We start from the raw sequence: 13,394 nt of genomic DNA on the forward strand, positions 1-13,394 counted from the left end.
GAGGCGGCAAGAAGAATATGTGCACAGTCTGTGGTTTAGGTGTCCCAATGGGCTTTACGAGACTGCTTGGACTGCTACACATTTTTACTGTGTATGCTGAGGATGAGTCTCACTCGTCCTTAGAGCTCAAACACACACTGCTGTATTAGGTAATATGTAGGTTGCTACAGAACATAACTCATTAACGCAAACGTTAAGTTTCCATATAACATGAACATTATTCCCTATGTTACTCAACAATCTTGCTGGTTTTCAATAATTGCATACAAGATCTGAAAGTACACCAAACGAGTTAACGCCCTTTTAATTTCACATTAGACCTGAATATTTATCTGCCTTTAAATTTATTGGGGGAATATCAATTCCCAGAACAGCAATGTGGCTCCCAGGTTAAGGGCCCGGAGCTATTTCAACTGACAGCTTCGGGTCTATCACTGAAGTCAGGAGATACCACTTACCTCGACTAATGCACGGGGCTTAGAAGCAGTAAACGCCAATTCCCGAATGGAGTGCCGGGTGTGATGTTGATACCGGTAACACCGCGACTAGCCCAGAGGCACTAGGTAAAGGTGTTTACAGACGGCGCGACTCGCCGCAAGCTCGACATTGACTTTTTGACGGCGCCGAGCCCGGCCCCAGCGATAAAGTCAATGTTGGGCTGCCTGCAGTGTCATTCTTCCTTGCGAATCCGATCCCACCAGACAGCAGGCTGTGTACACACGGGGCGATATGCACTAACTTTCCTTACAATTTTGGCTATATAGTCAAAATCATAAAACAAATCGTACCGCGTGTACACACCTTAAGTCAGATTTCTGTTTGCTCCCTCAGAAGGGTCTGAGCAGGCATCGTTAATCACTGGTTTACCGCACAACCAACAGAATAGCACTCAACCCTGGAGCTACATCCACTTGCTTTTAATTGAATTCCCCGCGTTATTTTTCATTTTCTGTATTTTGCCTCGGTAATCCATTTTTAAATTTTTACGGATGGAATAGACTCAACTAGTGAGTGGGAAGGTGCATTCTATGCTTTAGCAAACTCACCATGTTCCACTACCGTTGAAGAGAACTCCATACTTAGAGTAAGATGGGAGCAGCCGTTGCAGGATTCCGGCTCGTGGGAAGAATTTGCCGGCTGTTTGCCGTGGTGCTTCTTGAGACACAGTATAATCACAACCAGCTGCAGCCAAAATTTTGCAAACCTCATGTTCATAATATACGGTGCGAATTTCATACGGTGAAGTCACGGCCTGTGTTCATGTAGGTAAGCTCAGTACCCTGATTTGTCACTTACAACGTCCACCAGGGTAACCGCAAATAGTTCTAGGGGTTCAAAATAGTCCACATGTCAGAGGCCCTTAGCCTGGGTGTACAGCTCTCATTTCTTTCTACGTTTCTTCTCCATGGTGGTACGGGCTCCTCGCTCACTCAGTGTGGGATGAACACAATCCACAATCCATAATGGGGGTATAAGCAACGTGGCAGAAGAATCACGGAGAATGGTTCTGTTAAAGAGCCTAAAAGTATAAAGAAAAATAAAACAATTAGGACTAAAGCAGGCACACACACACTATGGGGTTGATTCAATTCACTGACAGTTGAATAGCGCTGGGAGTTAGCTCCCGTCGCTATTCAATTCAGCTCAAGTTAAGTCGGTGAAGGCCCGTTCTCCCGGACTTAAAAGGTTGAATTGTCGGGAGAAAGGGCCTTCTCCGACTTAACTCCCCGCAGCGATGCTGATTCCCGACAGAATCAGCCTTGAGGCGGCAGCACTTTTGTCGGATTTCTTCTCTCATCCCCCGGGGGGTGGGAGAAGAATTCCCGACAATTGAGGGTCACTTGTCGCTGTATTGAATAGCGCCGGGAGTTAGCTATTCAACTGTCAGTGAATTGAATCGACCACAATGCTACTTGCTACCACATTATTATTCTTACACATTTAGTGTTCACTCTAGCAGTGAAAAGGGGCACGGCGCCGGACTCCGGGGACATATGTGAGCGCGGTGAAGCCACGCGCGCACCCGAAACGGGGGCGCAGCCACAAAATTAGGGGGCGTGGCCACACCTACGTTATTTTAGTGGGCGGTGCGGCCCACAGACGCTACTATAGAGCGTCTGTGGCCGGCGACGTCACTTTTGGGGGTTTGCCCAGCACCTCCGTCGAGTGAACACTAGAGTGAACACTAACATTAATATGTGAGCCTATAAAGTCATTACCACCCCACTAATATACTGCTTGTGTCTGTAAGGGTCTGACCCAGGTTATTCCCGGGACTTGCAACCCAGGTCAGTACCCCAGCTTATGTGTGAAAGGTATGAACCAGGTCATGCCTAAAGACATTAATTGGTGGGGACAGTTGTCCATGGAGATGACATTTTCTCCAAGCGTCCACTGTAAGCCACAGGACCTGGGTCTGGTGTGAAGGGTAATGAACAGGGAATAACCTGGGTCCATCACACATGTTCGAACAGGGGGAAAGTATAGAAAACCCAAACAGCAACCCATGCTCAGTGTCATGGGGTCCGACACGGGTTGAAGCTGGTGTCTATGTCTGAAAGGGGTATTACCGAGGCACCAATGACTCACCCAAACTTTGCTGAAGCCTGACTACGCCTAAAGCCAGCCTCAGAGTAGATCCCTGACAGAGATCGGAGTCCAATAAGGGCATACTGTACATGCGTTATACCAGAATGGCTCAAGGCTTTTCACTCGCTCCAAGCAGCCAGATCTCCTCCAGGGTTGATGAAACCTTTGGTATGTGGCCAGTATAACCAATCTCAATTCCATTATGATAATACCTAAAACTAGCTTTGGTCACTGCATGGCTTAGTATTAGGCAGATGTGGTCAAAAGAAATAACAGCAAAGTGGTTGACTTTAGCCATGTACAGTCACTGCAGGTTCTGCATGTGGCTGGGAACCCTTCCCGTGCAGTGTGCACACCCCTACCATGTACAGGCGCTGCAGGTTCTGCATGTTGCTGGTGTCCCCTCCCGTGCAGTGTCCGCTCCCCTGCCATGTACAGTCACTGCAGGTTCTTCATGTGGCTGGGAACCCCTCCCGTGTAGTGTGCACACCCCTACCATGTACAGGCGCTGCAGGTTCCGTATGTTGCTGGTGTCCCCTCCCGTGCAGTGTCCGCTCCCCTACCATGTACAGGCGCTGCAGGTTCCTTATGTTGCTGGTGTCCCCTCCCGTGCAGTGTCCGCTCCCCTGCCATGTACAGGCGCTGCAGGTTCCGCATGTTGCTGGTGTCCCCTCCCGTGCAGTATCCACACCCCTACCATGTAAGTCACTACAGGTTCTGCATGTGGCTGGGAACCCCTCCTGTGCAGTGTCCGCTCCACTGCCATGTACAGTCACTGCAGGTTCTGCATGTTGCTGGTGTCCGCTCCCCTGCCATGTACAGGCGCTGCAGGTTCTGCATGTTGCTGGTGTCCCCTCCCGTGCAGTGTGCACACCCCTGCCATGTACAGGCGCTGCAGGTTCTGCATGTTGCTGGGCACCCCTCTCGTGCAGTGCCCGCACACGTCATGTAAAGGCGCTGCAGGTTCTGCATGTTGCTGGTGTCCCCTCCCGTGCAGTGTCCGCTCCCCTGCCATGTACAGGCGCTGCAGGTTCCGCATGTTGCTGGTGTCCCCTCCCGTGCAGTGTCCGCTCCCCTGCCATGTACAGGCGCTGCAGGTTCCGCATGTTGCTGGTGTCCCCTCCCGTGCAGTGTCCGCTCCCCTGCCATGTACAGGCGCTGCAGGTTCTGCATGTGGCTGGGAACCCCTCCCGTGCAGTGCGCACACCCCTACCATGTACAGTCACTGCAGGTTCTGCATGTGGCTGGGAACCCCTCCCGTGCAGTGTGCACACCCCTACCATGTACAGTCACTGCAGGTTCTGCATGTGGCTGGGGACCCCTCCCGTGCAGTATGCACACCCCTACCATGTACAGTCACTGCAGGTTCTGCATGTGGCTGGGAACCCCTCCCGTGCAGTGTGCACACCCCTACCATGTACAGTCACTGCAGGTTCTGCATGTGGCTGGGAACCCCTCCCGTGCAGTGTCCACACCCCTACCATGTACAGGCGCTGCAGGTTCCGCATGTTGCTGGTGTCCCCTCCCGTGCAGTGTCCGCTCCCCTGCCATGTACAGGCGCTGCAGGTTCTGCATGTGGCTGGGAACCCCTCCCGTGCAGTGCGCACACCCCTACCATGTACAGTCACTGCAGGTTCTGCATGTGGCTGGGAACCCCTCCCGTGCAGTGTGCACACCCCTACCATGTACAGTCACTGCAGGTTCTGCATGTGGCTGGGGACCCCTCCCGTGCAGTATGCACACCCCTACCATGTACAGTCACTGCAGGTTCTGCATGTGGCTGGGAACCCCTCCCGTGCAGTGTGCACACCCCTACCATGTACAGTCACTGCAGGTTCTGCATGTGGCTGGGAACCCCTCCCGTGCAGTGTCCACACCCCTACCATGTACAGGCGTAGCAGGTTCTGCATGTTGCTGGTGTCCCCTCCCGTGCAGTGTCCACACCCCTGCCATGTACAGGCGCAGCAGGTTCTGCATGTGGCTGGGAACCCCTCCCGTGCAGTGTGCACACCCCTACCATGTACAGGCGCAGCAGGTTCTGCATGTGGCTGGGAACCCCTCTCCCGTGCAGTGTGCACAGCCCTACCATGTACAGTCACTGCAGGTTCTGCATGTGGCTGGGAACCCCTCCCGTGCAGTGTGCACACCCCTACCATGTACAGGCGCAGCAGGTTCTGCATGTTGCTGGTGTCCCCTCCCGTGCAGTGTCCGCTCCCCTGCCATTTACAGTCACTGCAGGTTCTGCATGTTGCTGGTGTCCGCTCCCCTGCCATGTACAGGCGCTGCAGGTTCCGCATGTTGCTGGTGTCCCCTCCCGTGCAGTGTCTGCTCCCCTGCCATGTACAGTCGCTGCAGGTTCTGCATGTTGCTGGTGTTCCCTCCCGTGCAGTGTGCACACCCCTGCCATGTACAGGCGCTGCAGGTTCTGCATGTTGCTGGGCACCCCTCCCGTGCAGTGCCCGCACACGTCATGTACAGGCGCTGCAGGTTCTGCATGTTGCTGGTGTCCCCTCCCGTGCAGTGTCCGCTCCCCTGCCATGTACAGGCGCTGCAGGTTCCGCATGTTGCTGGTGTCCCCTCCCGTGCAGTGTCCGCTCCCCTGCCATGTACAGGCGCTGCAGGTTCCGCATGTTGCTGGTGTCCCCTCCCGTGCAGTGTCCGCTCCCCTGCCATGTACAGGCGCTGCAGGTTCCGCATGTTGCTGGTGTCCCCTCCCGTGCAGTGTCCGCTCCCCTGCCATGTACAGGCGCTGCAGGTTCTGCATGTGGCTGGGAACCCCTCCCGTGCAGTGCGCACACACCCCTACCATGTACAGTCACTGCAGGTTCTGCATGTGGCTGGGTACCCCTCCCGTGCAGTGTGCACACCCCTACCATGTACAGTCACTGCAGGTTCTGCATGTGGCTGGGAACCCCTCCCGTGCAGTGTGCACACCCCTACCATGTACAGGCGTAGCAGGTTCTGCATGTTGCTGGTGTCCCCTCCCGTGCAGTGTCCACACCCCTGCCATGTACAGGCGCAGCAGGTTCTGCATGTGGCTGGGAACCCCTCCCGTGCAGTGTGCACACCCCTACCATGTACAGGCGCAGCAGGTTCTGCATGTGGCTGGGAACCCCTCTCCCGTGCAGTGTGCACAGCCCTACCATGTACAGTCACTGCAGGTTCTGCATGTGGCTGGGAACCCCTCCCGTGCAGTGTGCACACCCCTACCATGTACAGGCGCAGCAGGTTCTGCATGTGGCTGGGAACCCCTCCCGTGCAGTGTGCACACCCCTACCATGTACAGGCGCAGCAGGTTCTGCATGTGGCTGGGAACCCCTCCCGTGCAGTGTGCACAGCCCTACCATGTACAGTCACTGCAGGTTCTGCATGTGGCTGGGAACCCCTCCCGTGCAGTGTGCACACCCCTACCATGTACAGTCACTGCAGGTTCTGCATGTGGCTGGGAACCCCTCCCGTGCAGTGTGCACACCCCTACCATGTACAGGCGCAGCAGGTTCTGCATGTGGCTGGGAACCCCTCCCGTGCAGTGTGCACACCCCTACCATGTACAGGCGCAGCAGGTTCTGCATGTGGCTGGGAACCCCTCCCGTGCAGTGTGCACAGCCCTACCATGTACAGTCACTGCAGGTTCTGCAAGTGGCTGGGAACCCCTCCCGTGCAGTGTGCACACCCCTGCCATGTATAGGCGCTGCAGGTTCTGCATGGGGCTGGTGTCCCCTCACCTGCAGTGTCCGCTCCCCTGCCATGTACAAGATCTATTTTGGGGGGAGGACACAAGGTCCAAAGGACAATGCACAGATATAGAGAGATTGTTAGAAGGGTATTAGTGTGAAACCAACCAATCAGGAAAACAATAATCAGGACCATGGAAGGCCCTTAGTAAAATTGAATTAGGGTTGAAGGTGCGCCACTAAGCTGAGTTACAGTGTTTTTTCTCTAGAAGTAATTTAGTGTAAGCCACTAGTGGGCCTGTCACTAAAAGAAGGGCTTAGTGTGTGGCGCACTCTTTTGAAATGATTATTCAATAATTAAAATTTAACTTTTATTTCCAAACTTAAAATGAATCACTATGTACAGGCGCTGCAGGTTCTGCATGTTGCTGGTGTCCCCTCCCGTGCAGTGTCCGCTCCCCTGCCATGTACAGGCGCTGCAGGTTCTGCATGTTGCTGGTGTCCGCTCCCCTGCCATGTACAGGCGCTGCAGGTTCAGCATGTTGCTGGTGTCCCCTCCCGTGCAGTGTCCGCTCCCCTGCCATGTACAGTCACTGCTGGTTCTGCATGTGGCTGGGGACGCCTCCCGTGCAGTGTCCGCTCCCCTGCCATGTACAGTCACTGCAGGTTCTGCATGTTGCTGGTGTCCCCTCACCTGCAGTGTCCGCTCCCCTGCCATGTACAGGCGCTGCAGGTTCTGCATGTGGCTGGGAACCCCTCCTGTGCAGTGTCCGCTCCCCTGCCATGTACAGTCACTGCTGGTACTGCATGTTGCTGGTGTCCGCTCCCCTGCCATGTACAGGCGCTGCAGGTTCCGCATGTTGCTGGTGTCCCCTCCCGTGCAGTGTCCGCTCCCCTGCCATGTACAGGCGCTGCAGGTTCCGCATGTTGCTGGTGTCCCCACCCGTGCAGTGTCCGCTCCCCTGCCATGTACAGGCGCTGCAGGTTCTGCATGTTGCTGGTGTCCCCTCACCTGCAGTGTCTGCTCCCCTGCCATGTACAGGCGCTGCAGGTTCTGCATGTTGCTGGTGTCCCCTCCCGTGCAGTGTCCGCTCCCCTGCCATGTACAGGCGCTGCAGGTTCTGCATGTTGCTGGTGTCCCCTCCCGTGCAGTGTCCGCTCCCCTGCCATGTACAGGCGCTGCAGGCTCTGCATGTAGCTGGTGTCCCCTCCCGTGCAGTGTCCACACCCCTACCATGTAAGTCACTGCAGGTTATGCGTGTTGCTGGTGTCCGCTCCCCTGCCATGTACAGTCACTGCAGGTTCTGCATGTGGCTGGGAACCCCTCCCGTGCAGTGTGCACCCCCCTACCATGTACAGTCACTGCAGGTTCTGCATGTGGCTGGGAACCCCTCCCGTGCAATGTCCATACCCCTACCACGTAAGTCACTGCAGGTTATGCGTGTTGCTGGTGTCCGCTCCCCTGCCATGTACAGGCGCTGCAGGTTCCACATGTGGCTGGGAACCCCTCCCGTGCAGTGTCCGCTCCCCTGCCATGTACAGGCGCTGCAGGTTCCGCATGTTGCTGGTGTCCCCTGCCGTGCAGTGTCAATACCCCTACCATGTACAGTCGCTGCAGGTTCTGCATGTGGCTGGGAACCCCTCCCGTGCAGTGTGCACACCCCTACCATGTACAGGCGCAGCAGGTTCTGCATGCTGCTGGTGTCCCCTCCCGTGCAGTGTCCACACCCCTGCCATGTACAGGCGCTGCAGGTTCTGCATGTTGCTGGTGTCCCCTCCCGTGCAGTGTCCACACCCCTGCCATGTACAGGCGCTGCAGGTTCTGCATGTTGCTGGTGTCCCCTCCCGTGCAGTGTCCACACCCCTGCCATGTACAGTCGCTGCAGGTTCTGCATGTTGCTGGTGTTTCCTCCCGTGCAATGCCCGCACCCCTGCCATGTACAGGCGCTGCAGGTTCTGCATGTGGCTGGTGTCCCCTCACCTGCAGTGTCCGCTCCCCTGCCATGTACAGGCGCTGCAGGTTCTGCATGTTGCTGGTGTCCCCTCCCGTGCAGTGTCCTCTCCCCTGCCATGTACAGTCACTGCAGGTTCTGCATGTGGCTGGGGACGCCTCCCGTGCAGTGTCCGCTCCCCTGCCATGTACAGGCGCTGCAGGTTCTGCATGTTGCTGGTGTCCCCTCCCGTGCAGTATCCGCTCCCCTGCCATGTACAGTCACTGCTGGTTCTGCATGTGGCTGGGGAAGCCTCCCGTACAGTGTCCGCTCCCCTGCCATGTACAGGCGCTGCAGGTTCTGCATGTGGCTGGGAACCCCTCCCGTGCAGTGTCCGCTCCCCTGCCATGTACAGGCGCTGCAGGTTCTGCATGTTGCTGGTGTCCCTTCCCGTGCAGTATCCACACCCCTACCATGTAAGTCACTGCAGGTTCTGCATGTGGCTGGGGACGCCTCCCGTGCAGTGTCCGCTCCCCTGCCATGTACAGGCGCTGCAGGTTCTGCATGTGGCTGGGAACCCCTCCCGTGCAGTGTCCGCTCCCCTGCCATGTACAGTCACTGCAGGTTCTGCATGTTGCTGGTGTCCGCTCCCCTGCCATGTACAGGCGCTGCAGGTTCTGCATGTTGCTGGTGTCCCCTTCCGTGCAGTGTCCGCTCCCCTGCCATGTACAGTCGCTGCAGGTTCTGCATGTTGCTGGTGTCCCCTCCCGTGCAGTGTGCACACCCCTGCCATGTACAGGCGCTGCAGGTTCTGCATGTGAATGGGGGCGCCTCCCGTGCAGTGTCCGCTCCCCTGCCATGTACAGGGGCTGCAGGTTCTGCATGTGGCTGGGAACCCCTCCCGTGCAGTGTCCACTCCCCTGCCATGTACAGGGGCTGCAGGTTCTGCATGTGGCTGGGAACCCCTCCCGTGCAGTGTCCGCTCCCCTGCCATGTACAGGCGCTGCAGGTTCTGCATGTGGCTGGGGACCCCTCCCGTGCAGTGTCCGCTCCCCTGCCATGTAAGTCACTGCAGGTTCTGCATGTGGCTGGTGTCCCCTCCCGTGCAGTGTCCACACCCCTATCATGTAAGTCACTGCAGGTTATGCGTGTTGCTGGTGTCCGCTCCCCTGCCATGTACAGGTGCTGCAGGTTCTGCATATGGCTGGGAACCCCTCCGTGCAGTGTCCGCTCCCCTGCCATGTACAGGTTCTGCATGTGGCTGGGGACCCCTCCCGTGCAGTGTCCGCTCCCCTGCCATGTACAGGCGCTGCAGGCTCTGCATGTGGCTGGAGACTTATTACCCCCCTAGTTTTAGCAGAGCCTGTTTAAGGCCCTATGCGGCCCAAAGCTAGATGCTGGCTTGGGGTCCCGTCTCCCACACAGCTGACTGTAGGCCCCTCTATGCACTGGGCTTGGGTGCCGGCATGACTCCCCATCCCTGGCTATAATAAGCATTACCCCCTGTATAGGGCATTGATCAGGTTACTGTATAAGGCTGCTACACGGGGAGAGTGACACAGTCCTCAGAACGGGCCTCTACCGGCTCTCTCCAGCGCACACTGCATGGCGGGGAGACGCTATGTACATAGGGGCGAGTAACATACCGCGCACAGACGCTCCGGTCCCTCCCGGCCTCACTCCGCTGCCATTTTGTGTTGTGCTTCTCCTGCCTGGCTCCTGGCGTCGGCGGAAGCGCCGGGGGAGGGGGCGTGGCTCCGGCTGGCCGTCACTTGCTGTTACACACGATCTGTGGGGGTTGTTTTTTTTTTTCAATAAAACTTTATTAATTCAGCACAATATTCTCCTCCTCACCCACCACTGGCACAGAGAGATGGCGGGTGGGCAGGAATAGGGGTTATTATTAATGCCTTGCGCAAAACATAAGTCAGTTTAGGACTCAGTAAAACAAGAAGTACTTAGATATAGCTATAATGGATATGAACCCTATTGCAATATGAGGGGTGGTGGGCTGCAACCTGAGGCAGTCCAGCTGAAGTGGAACTACACATCCCAGCATGACCTGCCACAGTTTTAACATGCCCTAACAGCAAGACTGTGGCAGAGCATGCTGGGTGGTATAGTTCCACAGTAGCTGGAGGGCCATAGAGTATTGCTTATCTTGCTGTCCTCTGCAGCCCTGAGCCTCCAGCGCTGGTGTAAATGCTATGTTGCTGCCACAGGTCGCTATGTAGAGATGTAGTTGTGTGACCGACGGTCAGGAGACCGATCCCGACATCCCGCAGGCTCACAATCCCGACGGTCAGCAATATTCCCACTCATAGGTGACCACGACACCCATAGAGTGGGAATAGAACCTGTGGCTTCGTTGCGCTCACCCCCCGCCGGCATACTGCGGCCAGGATCATGGTGATGAAAACTCATCATTGTGGCCCCGCCCCGCTACACAATATCACAATTACCGGCACTGTGAGGCATGGACGAGGCACAATGACACAATTCAATGTGAAACGCGTCATCGGACGTCTGTACCGTCCACTGCACTCGGGCTTCCTACCTACCTGCAGATGCACGGATTCTCGCATTAGCATAAGGTAGTAATTCAGGCTCCCGCGGCTTCATGCAATAACAATCATTTTGCGTTTCTACTCAGAATCAGGCCCCAAGTGTGTTGGAAGTAGATGAGTCGGAGTAATGTGGAGATGTGCCCCGTGTCCCAGGGCACATCGGACCGGCAGGGTGCAGGGGATCTGCATCCCCTGCTGTTCCTGGCTGTGGGCAGCGCTGGGGCAGCTTGTCTGTCCCCAGCGCCTGTCAGTGTGTGGCGGCGGCGGGTGTCCGGTGCAGGGATTACCCTTTTCCCTGCACCAGACCGGAGGCTGCGGAGGAGTTTAAATGTTGGCGCCCTCCGGGAGCCAATCGCGGCTCCCGGAGCGGCAGCCAATCAGAGAGGGGCGCGGCGAGCCAATCGGCGCTCGCCGCGTCATAGGCCCCGCCCCCGGTGTCTGACGTCAGACGCCGGGCGGGAGCCAAAGAGACCGCGCGCGCGGAAGAGCGCGAAGAAAGCAGCCGGGACCTGGAGAGAGGAGTCGGCGCGCCGGAGCGCAGAAGAGAGTCCGGCACGGAGGAGAAGACGACGGCCGTCTGAAGAAGAGCTCCGGTGGCCGCTGAAGAGGCCGGAAGACGTCGGGCTCCTGCAAGAAGATGTCCAGCGACGGCTGGACGCGGAGGAGCGGAGGCGACGCCGCTGGCCAGGACGGGTCAGCGGCAGAAGAGGGCGCCGGAGATCCCTGGATCAGGTGAGGCCTCAGTGAGGCAACTTTCACCCCCTCCCTTTTCCTCCCTAGACCACCAGGGACGGACATTAGGCCCGGGGGGCACAATTCAGGCACTAGGCTGTTGCGCAGATAGGAGTTTGGGGGTCACCATCTGAGTCGGTGGTTTGGGCGTTAGGCCCAAGCCACCTAAGCGGCGCAGTAGGCGGGCACTAGGCCCGGGGGCAATCCAGGCAATAGGCCTGTGGGGACATTAGAGGGCATTAGGCCCTAGTGTACTTTGGCCAATTAGGATATAATAAGGTGACCCTGGGCACCAGGCCCAGGTCACCCAACGAGGGACAAGTTAGGCGGGCGCTAGGCCCGTGGGTGAAGTCAGGCCTCCGGCCTGTGTGCAGTCAGGGGGCGCTAGGCCCAGTGAATAAGTGCCCCGAGGTGAATAAAGGTGGCACTGGGCACTAGGCCCAGGCCATCCTGAGGTGTTAGGTAGGCAGGTCCGCTTGACCTGAGCCCCCGGAAGTGTACAGGAGGTGGGCAGGCTGTGTGGCGCCCACCCCCTTCCAGCGGTAGGTAGGGATTTAAAGGGACAGCACCGTTTGATGATGTACTCTGATGTGTGTGTTGTTACCGTGCAGGGCAAAATGTTGTTTTAGAGTTTGTGCATAGTTTGTGTTGCACCACTTACACTTGAGCCAATTTGAGGGCTTTGTTATGCAGCTAGTGTAGCGGACGCACACTAGGTTAGAGTTAGGCCCTGCACGGCTGTTTCTCTCTTTGCCTCCTTACAGGGACCTGTAAGTGGAGAAGATCGGAGTACAAGACGTAGGACGGTGAGTAACATCGGTCTGTGTGTTCCTTCTGTGTTCGTCCCTATCTGTCTCCCTTCCTTCAGGGCGTGCGGTGAGCCTTGCACGCCGGTGCAAGGTAGAATTTCCACCTGGTGCGAGAGTGCCAATAGGTGAAATTCGGGCTCTGAGGCGGACGCCTGGGATGACCCTCACCTAGCCCGAAAGCACTATTTTCCTCGGCTCCGGAGGGCGTTTCGGTCCACAGTCAGGAGGACAGCACTCAGCAATCTCCTTCCTCCTAGGTCATCGTGTCCGGGTCCAATGGAAGATTTGCCAGGTCCGTTGAAGGTTCCGGTACCTGAAGGTGAGAGAGAGCGGCGCCTGGTGAGTACCGAAACTACACCTGCACGGCAGCAGGCACCACCACACGCACAGCCGCACCTCTTACATTTTGGCGTAGTCGGCAGGATCAAGGATACCGGATACCGGACACGATGTGGAACGCCACCAAGAAGACCTCCCTGCGGACGGCTCCGGAACAGACTCACTCCCGGACGTGTGCGGACCAGAGCGACTGGGTGACGGTGTCTGGGGCAGACCTCCTGAAGATGGTGCAGCGGTCGGTCCAGCGTGAAAAGGAAGAGCGCCGGGAGAAGGGGCGCAAGAAGGCCGCTGTGACGCCCTGCAAGAAATGTCGGCAAACGGGGCACTTTGCCGACGAGTGTACTTGGCGAGAGACGTCCCTAAAGAAGGTGGTCCAGGAAGCGGACCGAAGACGTCAGAAGGGCCAAGCAAAGAAAGAGTCCTGGTGTTTGCTCTGCGGAAATTACGGGCATGAGCATAACAGTTGTCCCTGGGATGAAGATTTGAGCCAAGACGAGGTTGATTCCTGGTGTGAAAACTGTGGAGATCCCCGACATCGGCTCCTGGAGTGTCCATGGACGGAAGGCAGCACAGACTACGAAGCCACGGTGAAGCAGCTGACGGAGTCTCGTCAGCAACTTTGGGACCGGGTGGCTGCAGAGCCCGTGTGCGCGCTCTGCGAGGCTAGGGAACATGAGCTTCCCAATTGTCCGTGGAGTGAAGACCGGATGATTGCGGATGGTCGTGCCCAGAGATGGGAGGAGGAAACCAGAG

The 13,394-nt window shown here is 57.1% G+C and overlaps 1 protein-coding gene across 2 annotated transcripts in view; it reads right to left on the bottom strand.

Annotated features, from left to right (window-relative positions):
- MBTPS1 (membrane bound transcription factor peptidase, site 1) overlaps positions 1-9,974 on the bottom strand; it is a 125,148-nt gene extending 115,174 nt beyond the window's left edge. The window contains exons 1-2 of one of the 2 annotated variants that reach the window (XM_063945741.1): positions 9,841-9,974; positions 1,047-1,519 (exon numbers count right to left, since the gene is read on the bottom strand). In XM_063945741.1, coding sequence (XP_063801811.1) covers positions 1,047-1,236 — 190 coding nt within the window. In that variant the 5' untranslated portion in view covers positions 1,237-1,519; positions 9,841-9,974. Of the gene's footprint in view, positions 1-1,046; positions 1,520-2,589; positions 2,613-9,840 lie in introns of those variants that run through there. The other variant, XM_063945742.1, reaches the window with a different exon arrangement.
- Positions 9,975-13,394: the final 3,420 nt, after the last annotated feature.

This window comes from Pseudophryne corroboree, chromosome 11 (assembly GCF_028390025.1).
Source record: "Pseudophryne corroboree isolate aPseCor3 chromosome 11, aPseCor3.hap2, whole genome shotgun sequence".
NCBI classification, from domain to species: domain Eukaryota; kingdom Metazoa; phylum Chordata; class Amphibia; order Anura; family Myobatrachidae; genus Pseudophryne; species Pseudophryne corroboree.